Here is a 20,604-nt window from a genome sequence, read left to right on the forward strand (position 1 = left end):
GACAATGCTGCATAAATGAATAACTTGATGACACCCACAGATTGAGATATTGCGGGTGGGTGTTCTGGCCAATAACACACTGTGACCAGGAGCCCTTTTCACCCCAAGACCTGCGCGCTGATGAATGTGTGTATAATTTGGATATGCAGTGTTTTCTGTCAAGAGTAAAGCCATCGTTTCAGAAAGTATAGGACTCAAGCGCCGGCTGGATAATTGTTGCACTCTCCGCGACCTCTGAGAACTCACCCAAACTTGGTACATGTGTGTTTAATATGGATATATGTAGATGATTTAGTGCGTTCCGGTGCGAGTGGCAATCGTATTGGTTACACAAAGTAAGACTCCAGTGCTATAGATATCTGCTGTACTTTTTGCGATCTCTAATATAGCTGAACTTGGCAGCATGTGCCTTAATTGTGTGCCTGTACTTGGATCTGTCCGAAGGAGTATGAGAACCAGTTTTATCACGGGAAAGGCGACTCTGGTTTGTATAATGTATACATTATATAGACCTATGTTGTGTACTGACCACTACAGACCACATTGTATATATATGTATTGCTGTCGGCCCGCTCTGTCAAGAGTGCGAACCAATTTTTTCCAGGCACAATTCTTTGACTCGCCTTGTAGATCTATAGGTCCATGGCATGATTTAAAGTGGAAGACCTTTTTTTTGCCGAACGCGAAGGGCAAACAGGGTGAATTGCTGTGCTTTTGCGGCGTTGTTTGTTTTTTGGTCAATCTGTTTTTTCATCATGAAAGCATTGCACGAATGTTGGCGCCTAGCAACACATACACAAGACCTCATGGCACAGAAAAGCTAGTGTACAATTGTTCCGAGCCTGCCGTGCACCAAAAACGGCAATCTGCTTTATCATTACGAGAAGCCACGGCACTGTATTATGATGGTATCCCCGGCCTGCGCTATAAAGCGAGATTCCCTGAGTGGTGCCAGTTTTAGAACCTCATACACAAAAATGCCAGTGTTCTACAACCGAAGATATTCCCCACCTCTACACTACCCGTCATAAAAAAAAAGTACTCGGATACATTTAGCTGTAGATCTTTGTTATACCAGTTATATTAAAACCCAGAATATTGCCAGAAAGGTAATTCCCCTACCGTATGAAATAAAGAGTTTCATTTTTGAGTCACTTGAGAAAAAGTGACTCTATGTAATCGGTCAGTGTTAGTCTGTCCGGCCGGCCGGCCGGCCGTCCGGCCGGCCGTCCGGCCGGCCGTCCGTAGACACCACCTTAACGTTGGACTTTTCTCGGAAACTATCAAAGCGATCCGGCTCATATTTTGTTTAGTCGTGACCTCCAATGACCTCTACACTTTAACGATGGTTTCGTTGACCTTTGACCTTTTTCAAGGTCACAGGTCAGCGTCAAAGGAAAAATTAGACATTTTATATCTTTGACAAAGTTCATCGGATGTGATTGAAACTTTGTAGGATTATTCTTTACATCAAAGTATTTACATCTGTAGCCTTTTACGAACGTTATCAGAAAAACAAGGGAGATAACTAGCCTTTTCTGTTCGGCAACACACAACTTAACGTTGGGCTTTTCTCGGAAACTATAAAAGTGACCGGGCTCAAATTTTATGTGAACGTGACTCCCAGTGACCTCTACACTTTGACGTCTGCTTTGGTGACCTTTGACCTTTTTCAAGGTCACAGGTATGTCTTGAAGGAAAAAAATTGAAATATCATATCTCTGAAACTATTCATCGGATTTGATTCAAACTTTATAGGATTATTCTTTACATCAAATTATTTACATCTGTATTCTGTTGTGAATAGCAATTTCTTCCTGTCCATCTGATGCCTCATATAATATTCAGAACTGCGAAAGTGACTCGATCGAGCGTTTGCTCTTCTTGTTCATACAGTGAATCATTAGTGTTTTTCTGTGTACTTTTTTTTTATGACGTAGAATACATTTGCTACAACTGTTCTCAGTTTGCTGTATATAGAACGCCAATAATTATACTTTATCATTACGAGAAGCCACGGAACTAGTATGGTAGTCTCCTCTGCCTGTGTTGGATGGCAAGTTTCCAGTATTGAACAAAACGAGCACAGTGCACAGGGAACTGGCCTGGTGGTGTCAGAGACCGCACGGTCTGTGCCCGTATACTGGCAAGTCTCTGGGTCAACGCCCTTGGCTCTGGCACCGTGTCAGGGCCCAGTAGACCCATGTGTCACCGCCATTCCTCTGGCACCATTACATGTTGAGATTGGATTGCCTGGCTGGGTTTAACATTGCATGGTCTGCGATTTTGCCCGGTGCTTGCTCTGGGTCTAAAGCGGCATCGAGCCAGAGCTTTGACAGTACGCGAGAAGACCACAGGAGTTTGTATCAAAGTGCATGGTTTGGTCAAGTCTATGAAAGCACCGCCCTGTATAAATTTGTTTCTGTTAATATAAAAAGAAGTATGCTTGACAGAGCTTTGATCGCGTGGTAGTTTATAATACTACTGTGGAATATGCCATGAAAGGACAGCCAAAGTGTTAGTAGTACATTGCAGGTGGCCAGTCATAACAGGTATCGTTTTGTAAAGATAATAGACAAAGGGACTATAGAAGGTGTACTTTCTTGGGAGGTGTTGGAACCATTCATCAAAAGTTTTGGTCAGTTTGACCATAAACAGATCAGAAAAATATGCTTGTGGTTTGACATTGGCAGTCGTGGATTGTAAGTGCGAGCAGAAACAAGATCTTGAGACTGTCTACAAGGTTACAAATCGGGTTTTATCCATCCAAACCAACCAAATGCAAATACAAATACATTTGTCATTGATCAAGTAACGCAAGATCAGTTATTAAAGGTTATTCGGCTGCCTGATGGTCACATCTTGTTTGTTGTGTGTGGTGCATGTACATTTATTTCACATTCATCAGTTTATCAATTTCCCATTCATCTGTCGCACCTGTTGCTGTTCCCCACGCACATATTTGTCAACAGTGGCCGGGATATATAAGAGTAGCTGTCACCATATAGCAAAGTCGTATGAAACAAAACTTTGTCGCTGAATTTATTTGTAAGATTGGCTTTGACACAAGTGTCCATCTGAGATGTTGTTCATAATCGCTTACAATCGAAAGAATGTACCTTTAAACACAAAACGTTCACCGATTCAGTGTAGGAAGCCTTTTAGCTGTGGAAAACACACAGCCAAGATGCTGTTTTTTTCCCCATGACAACACAGGCCTGGGCAAACGGTCAGTGACCGCTCGCTGCTACAGTTGTTTTACACCTCTTTTCACAGCTTCGCCTATATGTCCTCTTTTATGTTTACCTGGAAAACGGCCACGGGCTGTTTTGATGGCCGGTAGAAGTTGATGCTGGCGATAGCCGCGAGGCCAGATCCTTCGGGACTTTGTTCACTCTAGATATCGGAAAGTCAGAGATACCTTTCAGGAAGATTGCTCTCGCTTGTGATGGTGGTTGTTTTAGCAAAAGATACAAAAGATACTTCAAAAATAACTTCAGTACATGTATTTTTCCCGTTCTTCCAGAGGCGAAAACAAGGACAGTTTGGCACTGTAAATAGTTAATATAATAATAATAATAAAGTGTATTTATATTGCGCCTATCCCTTACAAAAAACAAAAATATTTGGCTCTAAGCGCATTACAGCATGTGAAGGACTTGGTACAATCAAGTCTGACAAGTACAACAGCACAATATACAGTGTTCTGTACAGTTCTGTACAGTTGATTTCATTGAGCTGTGGTGAACGGGGGGTGGGGGGGTTAAGGGGGGAGGTGTTCCTGGTTTTCTCGATAAGAAATATGATCAGTTCATAAAGGACGTTGACGTTAGTCTAAAGTTATGGCATTTGATTAGTTTGTTCCTATAGCGGACACGAAATCGGACGCACAGCTAACATTGATAAAATCAATAGCGAAAAACACTGGAAATCGCCCCTCGAACTGGCCTTACCTGTAACTTGTTGATTCCTAAACGTTAATTATGTATTAAACAAATGGATGATTGAATAAAACAATGCTTTACCCAACAAAAACCGGCAGGCAAAATGACTGTCGTCAACCCACGAGATAAAGGAAGGGAAGCAATGAGAACTGACGCAGAGCAAGAGTAATGCTGAATCAAGTTCCGAGCGGGCACGGAAGCGTAGGGATAGAGGGGACAGGAAGATCACATCCCTTTGTTTATTTGATCATAGAATGGCGTTCAGGGTTCATTTATGTCAAGTTATGGTCGTGAACGGAATTTGATATGCTGATTGTGATGAGCTGAAACAAAATGTGAGCTCAGTGGAACACGCCTGCCCCTCTTCACGCACGCACACACACCGGCACACGCATGCACACACACACTCACACACACACACACACAAATGCGCGCGTGCGCACACACACACACACACACACACACACACACACACACACACACACACACACACACAGAATACTACATGGCTTGCTGTGTCGTACCAGATTTACACGAGTTGTTTTTTAAAATATTGAACTGCGAGTGAAAGCGAGCTGTTCACTATTTAAAAAAGCAACGTACCAGATTTACACGAGTTGTTTTTTAAAATATTGAACTGCGAGCGAAAGCGAGCTATTCACTATTTGAAAAAGCAACGAGTGTAAATCTGGTACGAAACGGCAAGCCATCTAGTATTCTATTTATCCTACATACTGTATATACTTACGTGTGTTTTACTGAACATGTCCTGCAGTCGTGAGTCAAGGCAGCTAAATTGAAGACGCTTGTTTTGGAACCTCGATCTCTTCTAAAGCCTCGTGCAATCTATTACGTCAAAGTAAAGAAACGTGTGGCATGACGTGTTAGTTTAAAAAATTCATCGACGGTAATTAACGAGCGCAATTTTTGTTTCTATAATGACGTTTGTCTCGGTGACTTTGGCATCATAAACAGTGGAAAAATAGGTCCCTGCCAGACTTGCTTGACATGACCTCATTTACATGATATACACACGTGTGATTTGAACTATTATTATCTCACGGGTGTCTCTCTCACGTATGTAGGATAAATATTCTCTCTCTCTCTCTCTCCCTCTCTCCCTCTCTCCCTCTCTCCCTCTCTCCCTCTCTCTCTCTCTCTCTCTCTCTCTCTCTCTCTCTCTCTCTCTCTCTCTCTCTCTCTCTCTCTCTCTCTCTCTTTGTGTAAACGGAGTTTTTCTCACATTATGATTGTAAGCTGTGCTCGTGTGTCGCTTTTTCAATACCGGAAAATTGGATTGGATTCTAATGGGTATATATCCATTATTAATTGTTACGAGCGCTCGACAGACCCCACACCACGGCTACGCTTGCTCCAGAGAATATTTGACAGTGGAGGGCTGCGCAAAGCTACATGTATATTACATCAAGCTGATGATATGATGATGACATAGGCGGTGCCCAGAACGCTGTGACTGGGGCACAAGGGGGAAAGACAGTAGAGCATATGTATGATAGGCGCGTAGAAGGATACACAGAGGCGGTATGGCCAGCTCTTGCCAATACTGCATTTTAAGATTGAGCAAAGCTTTTTCTTAAACTGTTCTCAGCAGTTTTATTTAAAATTATACTGGAACCCCCCCCCCCCCCCCCCCCCTCCCTTTTCCTACGCCGCTATAATGCACCGGGCTGCATGCTGGTGTGAAAGCAATTAACGAAGCGCCTGCTCAGCTACTGTACTTGGCTGGCAAAGTTCGTGCGTGCCTGTCTGTATTTTCGCTATGCTGGCTTTCAACAGCTTTTTTTTGCTAACAGTAACACTGGTTGAAATGGATGGAAAATGTGGGGCATATCGGTGCATGCATCCTCTATCTTTTTGTAATTACTTCTTTCACGTAACGTGTACCTGTTGTTGCTTCAGTGTATGTTGTTCTAATAATTACGACCTGCAAGGAAGGTCCTTCTGGACCTAACACTACACTCCTTGGGTAAATGAAGTCTTAGAGCTCTCTCTCTGTCTCTCTCTCTCTCTCTGTCTCTCTCTCTGTCTCTCTCTCTTTCTCTGTCTCTCTCTGTCTCTGTCTCTCTCTCTCTCTCTCTCTCTCTCTCTCTCTCTCTCTCTCTCTCTCTCTCTCTCTTTTTCTTTCTCGGACGGCACAGTCGACTAGATGGAGATTTGAAACAAATAGTCTGTTTTCGCTCAGGGGATATACCAATGTCTCTAGAAATATCGCTGTCCTGACTCGTTCACTCTGCTGGGGTTTTTTACGGTAGAGATGAACGTTGGATTGGTGATGCAGAGTGATATGAAAACGAAAAGATAGCAGTGCCTTCCGTGCTTGAGCGTGTAACCCCCCCCCCCCCCCCCTCGCAACCCTACTAGGGCATGCAGATATTTTTTAACGTTCCCATTTTGTAGCTGTTATGTTCATTTGGGAAAATGGCTGGAATATGATTGCATGTGTAGGGGTGTAGTTCCACACAATTCAATCAATCCTTTATTCGTCAGTGTATCCACCATTTGACTTTTCATTCATACCTGTGTTATGTGAGGAGATGGGGGTTGAGATACGCTGTGTGTGACATCAAGTCGAGTCAAAATAATAGCTACCGCCCGCGCTATAGGTTGCCCTTTGTATGCATGTCTGTCGTAATAATCAATCAATCAATCAATCGATCTGACGTGTGATGCCCATGTCGTTGATGTTTTTGTTTCAAGGTGGTCCCGTGGATTGCTGGGATCAAAAGTCACATTACACTCACAACCGCCCAGGCCCCCGCTATGTTGTGTCAGCTTGTGTGTACACTGTCTTTCGCACACAGTTGGAATCGGATGCGTTTTAGGAATAGGCCGGGTATGGTTTACATTGTGACATTTTCAGAATGTTGATTTTGCATGGGACCTTCTTCAGAATTGCGCTTTGCTTTGTCAAAATTCTGGACGACTAAAAAGTCAAAATTGGTGCGTTTAGTCAGTCAATTAATCAGTCCACATCTTTGATTGTTTCAGGTAGTGCAGTGGACAGGAGCGCTACGCGTGGTGTCGGGGTCAAGCCATGCTAGCCACAGTCGCCCCCGCTGTACAGGGATGGTGTGTGTGTGCCGACCGCTGCAGTCCCAGTCCATCCTGCACATCCCTCTGGGCGGCAACATGTTCATCTCCCGCCACGACATGCGTCTGACCTACACCTACTGTGATCCCAGGTCTCACTTGTTTGATCTTTGTCTGGCTGTTTGTCTGTCTGACTGTCTGTTTGTAAGATGCATCAACTACAACATTACTCTCTCTCTCTTTATCTCTCATTCTCTCTCCCTCCCTGCCTCTCTCTCTCTCTCTCTCTCTCCAAAAATGTTTTGACAGATGTGGTACTTGGGGGAAATATTGTCAAATCAAACTCGTCTCATTGCAGAGTGCTGTTTCTGATTGGCTATGATCCCAGCTATCTGATTGGTCGATCTGCTTACCTGTTCCATAATCCGGTGGACGCTCACAAGTGTTCTGAGTGTCACAGCTTACGTGAGTTTCCGTTTTGTCTTTATTTCTCACTAACGAATAAAAGATACCAACACATTTATTTGTACACCCCAGCAGATCTGTGCAGGCATAAAAAGCATCCTTCCACTTTGACACATACACAAAATCTACATCCTTGCTGCTTCCAGCAGAGTGAGAATTTCGCTTTAAGGGGGGACAGGGTAGGCAAGCACTTTTTTTTTTTATTTTGGAAACAGCTTGCTGCTTGTTTGATTTTTGCAAGCAGAATAACCTAATTAAGGGAAACCATTTTAAATTTTGAGTGAAAAGCAATTTTTGGGGGTTTTATTCACCAAAATGTGAGAAAAACGTTATAAAATGTGCTTTTTTAAAAATGTTGCAGTTTGTGAACCAGTGCATGTTTTGATCCAATTTTTCTTCTTTGCAGCAATATGTGTGTGTTTAATAATTCTGTGTATCGAAAAGCATTTCTAAGCAATATATTATTTTAATTTAGCATTTTCAGTTACCGGTTCAGTTTTGATAAGAAAAATACATGAAATCCTAACTGTCAGACTCATAAAAACCCAACCAATGCACTGAACTCTTATTCCATACACAGAACTGATGCTGTACAACTCATAAACAACATATACAAAAACTGAACAAATCCATCAAGCCTTTCAAAAGTTGCAACATTTTAATTGTAGCGTTTTGTCTGAAAATTACATTCAGAGAAAACAGCATTTTAAAGATTTGAACCAGTACATAAAAAAAACAGTAGCACAGTGCACCCTGAATTCATATGTTTTTATCAGAATGACCACTTTACTATGTAGGGAAAAGGATTTGACAATCAAATTATCAGGATTTTTTTTATATACATCATATGAAAACAGCCATCTTTGTTTGTACCGATATGAAAACATGAATCAGAACCAAACTGTCAGACTCATAAAAACCCAACCAATGCACTTAACTCTTATTCCATACACAAAACTGACGCTTTACAAATCATAAACAACATAAACAAAAATGAAACAAATCCATCAAGCCATTCAAAAGTTGCAACATTTTAATTACAGATGTTTGTCTGAAAATTACATTCAGAGAAAACAGCATTTGAAAGATTCCAACCAGTACCTCAAACTAGTAGCACAGTGCAGCCTGAATTGATATGTTTTTATAAGAATAACCACTTTACTATGATGGGGAAATGATTTGACGATCAAATTATCCAGACTTTTTTTAAAAAATCATTTGAAAACTCATCTATGTTAGTGCAGATATGAATCAAAACGAAACTGTCGGACTCATAAAAACACAAGGAATCCACTGTATTCTTATTCCATGCACAGAAATGGTGCTTCACAAATCATAAACAACATATACAAAATTGGAACAAATCCATCTTGCCATTCAAAAGTTACAACATTTTAATTACCACATTTTGTCTCAAATTACATGTAGAGAAAACAGCATGTAAAAGAGTCTCACTAGTACCCCGGTAAACTAGTACCACAGTAGAGCTTGAATTAATGGGGTGGTTTTTTTTTTAACCAGAATAACACTTTAACTATGAAGGGAAAATGATTTGATAATCAAATTATCAGATTTTTTTGATTTAAAAAAAAATTATATGAAAACATTAAAAAAGTCAATTATCTGTGTTTGTGCTGATATGAAAATATTGATCAGAACCGAACTGTCAGACTCATAAAAACCCAACGGATGCACTGATTTCTTATTCCATTGCATAGACATGATGCTTCACAAATCATCAACAACATTACATAAATTTTATATATACACAAATGGAACAAAGCTATCAAGCCATTCAAAAGTTGCAACATTTTAATTACAGTATTTCTGTGCTCAATCCTAACACTGCAGCAAATTTCTGTAAAGCTGAATGTCCCTTTCCATGTACCAACTTGGTCATACGCGGATTATTTAAAATGCAACTTTACCACCCGAAGCGTTGCAAACACCGGGAGAAGAGTAAACAACTGCAGACTTGAATGGACACTCATATGCACTCCAGATGCAGGGCCTGTGCATCACCTTCTTTCATAATCAGACTGCTATCAGACAAGCATTCAGTACAGGATATAAACGTTTCAGCAATAGATTGAGCTGATCAATATGTTGACAAAAGCCCAACACATGTCAGCGGAGTGACGTTGCACAGTACCAGTATCCATATCTGCTTGTGATGGGTCAGAAGATGGCAAAGTATCTGTATCTTCTTATGGTTGGTCAGAAGATGGCAAAGCTGATGTTTCTGCTGTGGAAGAGGGTAGTTCCGGTTTAGCAAACTTTTCCATCAGGTCAATCTTTCTCCTCGCTGCCACCACAGGAGGACTGGCTCTCCCCTTGCTCCAACCTAATAAATACACAAACACTGATTTAATATTTGATACAACTGTCCATGGTTTTTGTTTGTAATAAGCTGCAAATTTTAAGACTCAATATAAACGTCAACAAGTGCTTATGTACTTTATTTTGCAAATGACCATGTTACATGGGGTGTACCTCAACTTTTTGGCTAGGCTGGTAAATCAGAAATCCCAATCAGCCCCCAACCACTCACAAAAGACATTCATTAATTGGCCCCTATCACAAAATGTACATGTCAAGTTTACTATGGGATTTGAGTAACCACACAATCACATACACACAGGAACTAATACTGAAACTAGCTGAATTATTTTCTTTCTTTCTTTCTTTCTTTTCATATTTTTCTTTTAAAATTAATTTATTTCATCACACTTGCTATGTATTTGCTTGTTTCTTGTCTGTTGTCTGTTTTGTGTGTGTGTGTGTGTGTGTGTGTGTTCTGTGTGTGTGTATACATTTTCAGATTTCCTAAACCTAGCACTGTTTGCAGGTGATCTTTATGCTTTTGATTCATGAGTTGCATCCCCAGTCCTTTAGTTTAACTCTTTTTTTTTCTTTGGTGAAGTAAATTGGATCTATTTTTTTTTATTCCTTAGTTAATGGAAAAGATTTGACAACAATATTGCTGTCAATGATAGGTTGGTCAGCCATGCTGGTGTAAACCAATCCTTTAGAATTAGAGAACGCTCTCTAGTAGGGTACTTATTTTCCTACGGTCAATGACCAGAAACAGAAACTGTGTCAGTCGTACATCGCTCAGATGCTGCTTCTCAGTTTGACCCCAGACAAAGAATACTGATGACATGTTACACCATAGTAAGCTCTCAAGGACTGGCCAGCGAAGAACAATAAAATAGGGGTTGTGAAGACGATATCACAGAGATGATCGAGGGTGGGGGTGGGGGTGGGGGGGGGGGGGGCTTTGCGGCGGCGGCATGGTCAGTAAATTGGATCAAGAAACCAGCAAAATACTTCGGACACAAATGTTTATCATTTACCTGCAAACCCTAACACATTCTTACAACAACAACAACATAACGATGTGCAATAAATCACGTTGTCAAACAAACAAGATCGAAAAGAGAAAGAAGCAAAACCCACCTCGTCGAGTCAAGAATCTTAGAATGTCGTCTGCTTAAATACGATCATGTTGGTTCATTTCGGAGTGTTGTTACTTCCTTCTACTGTTCGCTGCTGCTGGTTCATCTTTCTCTGATATTTCTTGCCACTATGCCGAACATTTCCAATGTTAGGGTTGTTCTCCGCAGCTCAAAACTTTGAAAAATGCTGCTGAATCGGTGAAAACGTCATGGATTTGTTGACACCGGGGGACTGATAAGTTGTCTACTGCGCTTGCGCCAAATGCCTTTGACCTACATATATTTGCATATATTAATTCCGGGGTTTCGGTTGGAACGGATTCTCTCTCTTTGTGCCTATGTCAACGGAAATTCCCCAACGGTGATGACGTCATCTTGAAGAACGGAAATTTCCACACAGTTTGAACAGCGAAGGGTCATGTCATGTGCGCACATTTACCAGCACGGAGTATCCAAAGTTGACCATTTTTTCGATTTTTTTGATAAAACACAGACAAAAACAACAAAACATCGGTTTGAAAATGGTTTTATTTACATGAATACATGTCTAAAATGACAAAAGCAGATTATTGAATGCATTCCAGGATGTTCAAAGGTGTGAAAAATGCAACAACCCCAAAAAGGTGTATGAGACCAAAAATAACTCATTTTGCCTACCCGGTCTGCCCTTAATTATTGCCACAGATTAGTATTATAAAGGTGTGACTTGAAAAATAATTTCAGCTAAAAAAACCTGTTATCTCCCTGTTCACAGACAGCATCCAGGATGCATATTTTTGGTGCAATGTACTCAAGTGGCAGGATGCTCGTATTCCACGTAAAAAGCCTGGGCGGATCTTTGATGGTTTACAAACAGGTTTACATGGGAAGGACGGTACCCCCAGGTTGTAGATCTGGTACAGGCCGCCCCAAAATGGGAATTAATAATAGAACAAGACTGTCTTTTGACCTGGTAAAATGAAAAGAGTCCAAAGAGCCCAACATTCAAGAAAAAGACGCAATGGTCTCTTTTATTCTTGCCGAACGGAGATTTGGAGTAATGCAAGCTAGCTATTTTGTGTTCACGAAACCCGTATTTGTGAAGGGAGACGTGCAGGTTGTGTGTTTTTTATTGTGACTAAGAGAATTCTTTTACTTCCGTGTCACTGAGAGGGCTGCGAATCCCTGCAGGCAGTGTAGTGGGGTGATATCTGCATGCTGGGGTTGGAGGGGGGGGGGGGGGGGGGGGAGAGGTTCAAGGAAGAAAAAAGCTCTTTTCACAAAGTTGACGACCGCCCACAATTATTTCGGTGTCGAATATGGGTGTCGAGTTTTTCTTGTTGTCCGCTAACCAGGACAGGAAGTGTACTCGGTAGGAGTGCACTAGGGTACATGTGTCTGAATAGAAGGGGGTTGGGATGAGGGTCAATAAGAACAGCACACGACAGTGCAAATATCCTGTTGTTCAACTGTAAACAGTTTTATGGTGAGCATGCGAAGAGCAAGTCATTCACCCCCCTACCTGTCTTCAATTATTAGATAGGGACTATTTTCAGCGCAGGTTGGGGCAGCATTCGAAGTTTGAATATCCTGTTGTTTAAACCCTGAACAGTTCTATGACGAATTCGAGGAAGTCGGGTTGACATTCGTAGAATGTTACGTTCATGTAGGATTAGGTTTGGTTCAAAAAGTAAGAAACTATCATTGCCTTGAACGTTCACGGGGCCAGAACTGGAAAACTTTACACACGGGGTTTCTTGACCTCCAGCTAGGTAGACCTTGGTCAAATTTCAATGTCAACTTTAAGTAAAACAACGGACAATTATCGTTCAGGGAGCTGGTTTTTTTTCTCATGTATTCGTGTATATATGGGTTTAAACAGCGTTTTTTATTTAATAATCAATTGGTACAATACATAATATACATATTTAAAATCAACTATAAGGTATTAGCTTACAGTGGATATGTATACGAAGAACAGGTAGTTTGTTTCTGATGAGGAAGATGAGTCGTGCATGAGCATTTGGTGTTGTTGTGTGTCCAGTGATCAAGACAGGGAGCGGGGTGAGCGCGTACTACCGCTTTCTGGGCAGGACGGGGGTGTGGGTGTGGATGCAGACCAAGGCCACCATCGTCAGCGACACGCGTGGACAGCCTCAGTACGTCGTCTGCAACAACTACATCATCAGGTACTGCTCAACCACTATGTGTGTGTGTGTGTGTGTGTGTGTGTGTGTGTGTGTTGGGCGGGGGCGTGCGCGTGTGTGTTTGTGTGTGTGTGTCACTGTGTGTTTGAATGTGCGTGTGCGTGCGTAAAGGGATCGGCCTCAGTACATCGTCTCGAACAACTACATCATAAGGTACTGCACAACCGTGCTCTGATTACTGTTTGTTTGCCTGTTTGCCTGTCTGCCTGCCTGCCTTCTCTCTCTCTCTCTCTCTCTCTCTCTCTCTCTCTCTCTCTCTCTCTCTCTCTCTCTCTCTCTCTCTCTCTCTCTCTCTCTCTCTCTCTTTCTCTCCCCCCTCTCTCTCTCTCCCCCCCACTTCTCTATGTGTATATGTGTGCGGTAAGCCTCTATTCCGTCGGTGTGTAACTTATGGTTATATAGGTACAGTTGCTACCGATCTAACTGATAAGCCACTGCTTTAAATGTACTCTGTGTGTGTATTTGTGTGTGTGTCTGTCTGTGTATCTGCCTGTGTCTGTTTGTGTGTCTGTGTGTGTGACTGTGTGCGAATGCAGACCTGCACGTACATCGTGTAGCGTTTCAGTAAAGTTGACATCCTTCACAGCGACAAGGACTCTCTGTGCCACCTGTTGCAGCTGGCTCTCTGATTCATACCATACCTCCAGGAATGTGGGAAAATATTTCGGACGCGAGATTTATCGCTGTGATAAATAGCATACGTTTCAACTTATTTTCTCCCCTCATTTTCATCAAAAGACCATTTAGTGAACACAAGGAAACAACAGCAAAGCAACACACACGCACGCACATACGCGCATGCACATGAACACACGCACTCTCGCGCACACATACACACACACACATATACACACACACACACACACACACACACACACACACACACACACACAACCTGAAAAATACCTATATCAGAGGGTTTAACAAAAAATACATGCGACAGTTGAGCGGCATCACCATCAGACGCCAGATAGCAAACAGCAACAAAATATACAGTTTATTTTATTTACCATTATGAACGAGCTTGCCAAGTCAGCAGTTGAGTTATTTGTCAGCAGAAAAAAGATAATTGTGCTGTCATTGTGGGCATTGTTAGATGTTTTGTACCACACGATTATCCTAGCCCTGTGGTCCCATGCCACTTTCTGGTGACACATTTCCAATAACATACTTTAATGAGTTTCTTCACTGTCATGCAGCTTTTATCACAGCTACATCAAATTAGGTTGCGTCCTTGGGGCAATATTGTGGTCTATATTAAATTTCCCGCGGGCGAGCCAAATGAAAAAGATAGAGCTGGATATTTACTGTTGTTAACTTTAACATCACTGTTTGGTTGATATACCTATGGAATAATGGGAAAATTCCTCTCTCTCTCTCTCTCTCTCTCTCTCTCTCTCTCTCTCTCTCTCTCTCTCTCTCTCTCTCTCTCTCTCTCTCTCTCTCTCTCTCTCTCTCTCTCTCTCTCTCTCTCTCTCTCTCTCTCTCTCTCTCTCTCTCTCTCTCTCTCTCTCTCTCTCTCTTTTTTTCTCTTCGTTTCTTTGTAATAACGGTTTAAAAGGTTTCACAACAGAGGTACAGGAAAAACTAGGATGGATCAATTTCAGATTGCTTTTTACATTTAGTCAAGTTTTGACTCAATGTTTTAACATAGAAGGGGAATCGAGGCGAGGGTCGTGGTGTATGTGTGTGTGTGTGTGTGTCTGTCTGTCTGTCTGTGCGTGTGTGTGTGTAGAGCGATTCAGACTAAACGACTGGACCGATCTTTATGAAATTTGACAAAAGAGTTCCTGGGAATGATATCCCCGGACGTGGTTTTTTTTTCATTTTTTCGATGAATACCTTTGATGACGTCATATCCGGCTTTTTGTAAAAGTTGAGGCGGCACTGTCACACCCTCATTTTTCAATCAAATTGATTGAAATTTTGGCCAAGCAATCTTCGACAAAGGCCGGACTTTGGTAATGCATTTTAACTTGGTGGCTTAAAAACTAATGAATGAGTTTGGTCATTAAAAATCGGAAACTTGTAATTAAAAATATTTTTTTATTAAACGATCCAAAAATAATTTCATCTTATTCTTCGTCATTTTCTGATTCCAAAAACATATACATATGTTATATTTGGATTACAAACAAGCTCTGAAAATTAAACATATGAAAATTATGATTAAAATTAATTTTTCGAAATCGATTTAAAAACAATTTCATCTTATTCCTTGTCGGTCTCTGATTCCAAAAACATATAGATATGATATGTTTGGATTAAAAACAAACTCAGTAAGCTAAAAAGAATAGACATACAGAAAAGCGTGTTATCCTGCTCAGCGCGACCACTATTCTGCATGGCTTGTCGATTTCACTGCCTTTGCCACGAGCGGTGGACTGACGAAACTACGAGTATGTGGTCTTGGTGAAAAAAGCAGTGCGTTCAGTTTCATTCTGTGAGTTCGACAGCTTCACTAAATGTTATTTCGCCTTACGCGACTTGTTTCTTTTTTCTTTGTTTTATTTTGAAAATCGTGATTTACGGTGTAAATGCTGCAGATGTTACGTTGCGACTTCACTAAGGGGAATAATGAACTGATTACTTGTAATCTGAAGGGGACAAAAAACAATCATAGGGATAATTGATGTTGTTCATTAGGATGGCAAATCTCGCTGACAAGCAAGATCTCATCCTGGTGACCATCCCTATCTGATTGATTAGGGGAAATGCACACCCTGCCTGCACCGAGGCACGATCACGTACTGCACGAGCGCATACAAACACAGATTTACATACACACACGCACCCACGCTCGCACACACACGCACGCTCGCACACACACGCACGCACGCACGCACGCACGCACGCGCACACACACACACACACACACACACACACACACACACCTGCCTGCACCGAGGCACGATCACGTACTGCACGTGCGCATACAAACACAGATGTACATACACAAAGGCACGCACGTGCACACACGCACAAACACACACATAAATACACGCATTCGCACGCACGCACACACATCCACTCACGCACACACAAACACACACATAAATACACGCATACGCACGCACGCACGCACACACATCCACTCACGCACGCACGCACGCACACACGCACGCACACATGCAGGCACGCACTCTCTCTCTCTCTCTCTCTCTATCTCTCCCTCTCTCTATCTATCTCTCCCTCTCTCTCTCTATCTTTCCCGCTCTCTCCCCTCTCTGCCTCTCTCTCCCTGGCATTGTAAGATATATTTATGACGTTCTTTTCGTCAGAACAGCTTCAAAAAAGTGGAATTGCTGGAAGGGTCAGATCTGCTTTCTTCCCCATTGATTTGTGTGTGTGTTTGAAATCCATAGTTATTAAAGAATAATTGACACGCAGATTAAGAGGGGTGAGCGGAGGGACGGGTATTGAAAACGGCGCCCTGAGTTCTGTTGTAGAGTTGAATGAAACGTATTTGTTTCACAACTTTGGCGTCACTCCATGTTCTGCGTCTCACGTTTCGCAACGGAAAATCTGTCTTTTTTTTTCCTTCTTTAAAAAAAAAAATTGTTCCCGGACACATGGGTTCAGGCAAGGTAGGAGTGGTGAGGCATGGGAATCATTCAGCGGGCTGCAGATCAGATCGGGGTCAGATTTGGGGTAAATTATGTCGACGGAACAATACCTTGTTTGTTTCGGGTCACTGAAACAATGCCGCAAATGTACCGGTGTTACGTTCAGCACAGGATACTAAATCAAGCTTGAGTTTTTCTGTTATTTTGGTGGGTGTGAGGAGGGTTGAACTGAGAGCTGAGGTGTATGGACTGTGGATTTAGTGGTGGTGAAACCGTGATGTAAAAACGCTTTGATTTGTCGGTTGTGTTTTTGATGAACCTTGTGATAGCGCTCTGAAATAACAATAAAACAAATCATGAAAGGGGGAAAAACAGTATTTTGTGGGTTTTTTCAGGGGAGGAACAAAAGGTCATTTTCTTCCTTTCCTTGTCTCACCCTTTCCTTGTCCTTTCCTTGTCTCACCCTTTCCTTGTCTCACCCTTTCCTTGTCTCACCCTTTCCTTGTCTCACCCTTTCCTTGTCTCACCCGTCACCGTGTGCATTCGCATGAAAACCACGCATTACACACACACGCACGCACACACACACGCACGGACGTACACACTGGCATACACACAAACATTACACTAACACACAAACACACACACAAACACACACACACACACACACAATCATAACTTGAACACACACACTTACACACACAGCCACTCTCATAAACACACAATCATACACACACACACACACACAAACACACACACACACACACACACACACAATCATAACTTGAACACACACACTTACACACACAGCCACTCTCATAAACACACAATCATAAACACACACACACACACACACACACACACACAACACACACACAACACACACACACACACACACACACACACACACGACACATACACACATCCTCGGCAAGTCGTTTGTCATCGCCTCACCTGTCGGTTCATGAGACTAACTGTTTGTGTGTGTGTGTGTGTGTTTTCTGTTTCATAACACTTGGGGAAAATTGTGGCTTTTTTTCTTCTTCTTTTTATTTTTTATTTTTTACACCGTTGGAACTTGTTCATGCTGATGAATATCTGTGTTTTTCTTTCATCTTCCGTACAGCTCCAAAATCCAAGAGCAATTGCCGGGGGGGATGTTTGTACGTGTAGCAATAGTTGTTCACAGAGATAAATCGTGGTTGTCACTCTCAGAGCATACCACTTCCTTCAGGTACTGCTGTACTAGAATTTCCCTGGTGGACTACCTGGAGAAAAGCGGGTGTGTGTGTGTGTGTGGGGGGGGGGGGGGGTAGACTGTCAGTCCAAGGATGCACCGTAAAACGAAAGCAAACCATGCTCTGGCGTAATCGTTTTGATGCGAAATGTTGAGAGAGTGGGAGGGAGAGAGAATGTGTGTGAGTGTGTTTGTGCGTTCGTGCGTGCCTGCGTGCGTGTGTGTGGAGTGTGTGTATGTGTGTACGTTCGTGCATGCGTGCGTGCGTGTATGTATGTGTGTGTGTGTGTGTGCATGCGTGCCTGCGTGCGTGCGTGCACCGGCCACCACGACGTGTTTCAGGTAGGAGCGCAGAGAGAAGTAGGTGGTGGCAGAAGGATTTATATTCCATGGTGTATGTAATAAAAAAGACAAAGGCAAGGGAGTGGACGGCATCTGAGGAGAGTATTGTGCAATGCACAGCAAGGATAAGGGTTTGGCTCAGGTAGAAGTTCTGATGAAGACAAACGAGCACACGTGGTAGCTTCATCTCTCTCTCTCTCTCTCTCTCTCTCTCTCTCTCTCTCTCTCTCTCTCTCTCTCTCTCTCTCTCTCTCTCTCTCTCTCTCTCTCTCTCTCTCTCTCTCTCTCTCTCTCTCTCTCTCGCTCTCGCTCTCGCTCTCGCTCTGTACGTGTTGGTGTGTCAGTTTCTCTCTGTGTGTGTGTGTGTGTGTGTGTGTGTGTGTGTGTGTGTGTGTGTGTGTGTACCTGTTTGTGCACGCACGTGTCTCTTGTGCGTCTGTGCGTATACAGGGAGTTCTGTGTTCACGTATGTGTGTGTACATAATATATATCGTAATGTGTGTGTACGTGTGTGTGTGTGCCTGCGCGTATGCGTGTGTTTGTGAGTGCGTGCGTATGGTTGTGTGTGTGTGTGTGTGTGTTTCAGTCAAGCACAGGTTGTTGCCTTTTTACCGACCTCATAGTCATACTGTTCCATAAACACAGACGACTCCACTGACGTAAAGACGCACGCGTTGCAATTTGGCATTTTCTGCCAAAAGGCAACATCTTGTACATGAAAGAGGGAAGATGCATCCCTATTGCAGGCTCTTGTAGAAGATTGTGAGCATGCAAGCAACACTGACAAGTAGAGACGCTTTGCATGCAGTGTTGTGAGTAAGGACTGAGAATGCAAAGAGAAATAGTCAAAACTTGACGGGGATATAGCTCAGTCGGTAGCGCGCTGGATTTGTATTCAGTTGGCCGCTGTCAGCGTGAGTTCGATCCCAGGTTCGGCGGAAATTTATTTCACAGAGTCAACTTTGTGTGCAGACTCTCTTCGGTGTCCGAACCTCCCCCCGTGTACACTACATTGGGTGTGCACGTTAAAGATCCCACGATTGACAAAAGGGTCTTTCCTGGCAAAATTGCTTAGGCACAGTTAATAATTGTCTACCTATACCCGTGTGACTTGGAATAATAGGCCGTGAAAGGTAAATATGCGCCGAAATGGCTGCAATCTACTGGCCGTATAAAATTTCATCTCACACGGCATCACTGCAGAGCGCCTAGAACTGTACCCACGGAATATGCGCGATATAAGCCTCATTGATTGATTGATTGATTGAAAACTTGACTGAATGTAAAAAGAGAGAGGGGGAGAGAGACAGATAGACAGACACAGACAGACTGGACAGACAGAGATTATCATGTACAGGTGATCATGGTCGGAAAACTGAGAATAACAGAGAGACAGACGGACTGACAGATACATTATACAGACAATTAGGAGAATTACAATGAGAGGGAGAGACAGACAGATTATACAGACATTGTTGAGAAAACTAATAAAAGAGAGAGAGAGAGAGGGGGGGGGGGGGACTGTGCCTGCTGCCAGATTAACAAATAACAATAAAAAAGACCATGGGATGGAAACGAACTTCATAACAACTTGCTTCCACCCCCATCAGCCACCCTCCTCCCTCAGCACCAACACACCCGGCCACCCCGGCTGTAGTCTCGTAGACCTTTCATCTTGCAATAAAAATTGTTAGCGTGAACTTTCCCAATCCGCTATTAAACCGCAGGCGTCAATTACGATAATGGCATCCAAAATCAGACAAAAACAAGAAAAATGGTTTTCACAGAGAGAAACAGGGAGAGGGAGACAGAGAGAGGGGGAGAGAGAAAGAGAGAGAGGTGGAGAGAGAAAGAGAGAGACAGGGAGAGGGACGAAGAGAAACAGAGTGAAAGAGAAACAGAGTGAAAGAGAAACAGAGAGCGTGAGATTAACTCTTTTTTCCAATCTACTTCAATCTTTTTCTCTTTTTTTTTTGCATCTCAGAATCATTTCTGAAATGGGAAAGTGAGTTTAATGTTATCTGTGTGATTTTCTGTCTGTGTTTAGTTAGGTCTGTGTGTGTGTCAGTGTGTGTGTGCTAGTGTGTGTGTGTGTGTGCTAGTGTGTGTGTGTGTGTGTGCGCATGTGTGTGTGTGTGTGTTTGCGCTTGTGTGTCTATTTTTTTTGGGGGGGGGGGGGGGGTTGTAGGTGTATAACAAGACACTATAGTTCTCGTTGGACAATGTTGCTTTAAAAGAGAAGGTGACCCTAACCGCACCAGGAACAGCCGCAAAGAGGCACCTGTTGATATTGCGCACTACCGCAGCCTGTGTGCTCATTACGGGGCTTGCTTGGCAAGGGTTGTGTGGAGCATA

General features: G+C 42.7%; 1 protein-coding gene and 1 long non-coding RNA gene across 4 annotated transcripts in view; one reads left to right on the forward strand and one right to left on the reverse strand.

Annotated features, from left to right (window-relative positions):
• Nucleotides 1–20,604, forward strand: part of LOC138953704 (uncharacterized) — a 165,166-nt gene that overhangs the window by 138,717 nt on the left and 5,845 nt on the right. For all 3 annotated transcript variants that reach the window (XM_070325593.1, XM_070325594.1, XM_070325595.1), the window contains 3 exons: nucleotides 6,954–7,147; nucleotides 7,354–7,460; nucleotides 12,942–13,086. In XM_070325593.1, coding sequence (XP_070181694.1) covers nucleotides 6,954–7,147; nucleotides 7,354–7,460; nucleotides 12,942–13,086 — 446 coding nt within the window. The remainder of the gene's footprint in view (nucleotides 1–6,953; nucleotides 7,148–7,353; nucleotides 7,461–12,941; nucleotides 13,087–20,604) is intronic.
• LOC138953710 (uncharacterized) lies at nucleotides 8,100–11,593 on the reverse strand. Its single transcript, XR_011451595.1, has 2 exons — nucleotides 10,920–11,593; nucleotides 8,100–9,804 (listed from the first exon to the last, which is right to left on the reverse strand). It is a non-coding gene; the product is annotated as an uncharacterized lncRNA (long non-coding RNA).

The sequence above is a fragment of the Littorina saxatilis genome, linkage group LG17, assembly GCF_037325665.1.
Source record: "Littorina saxatilis isolate snail1 linkage group LG17, US_GU_Lsax_2.0, whole genome shotgun sequence".
NCBI classification, from domain to species: domain Eukaryota; kingdom Metazoa; phylum Mollusca; class Gastropoda; order Littorinimorpha; family Littorinidae; genus Littorina; species Littorina saxatilis.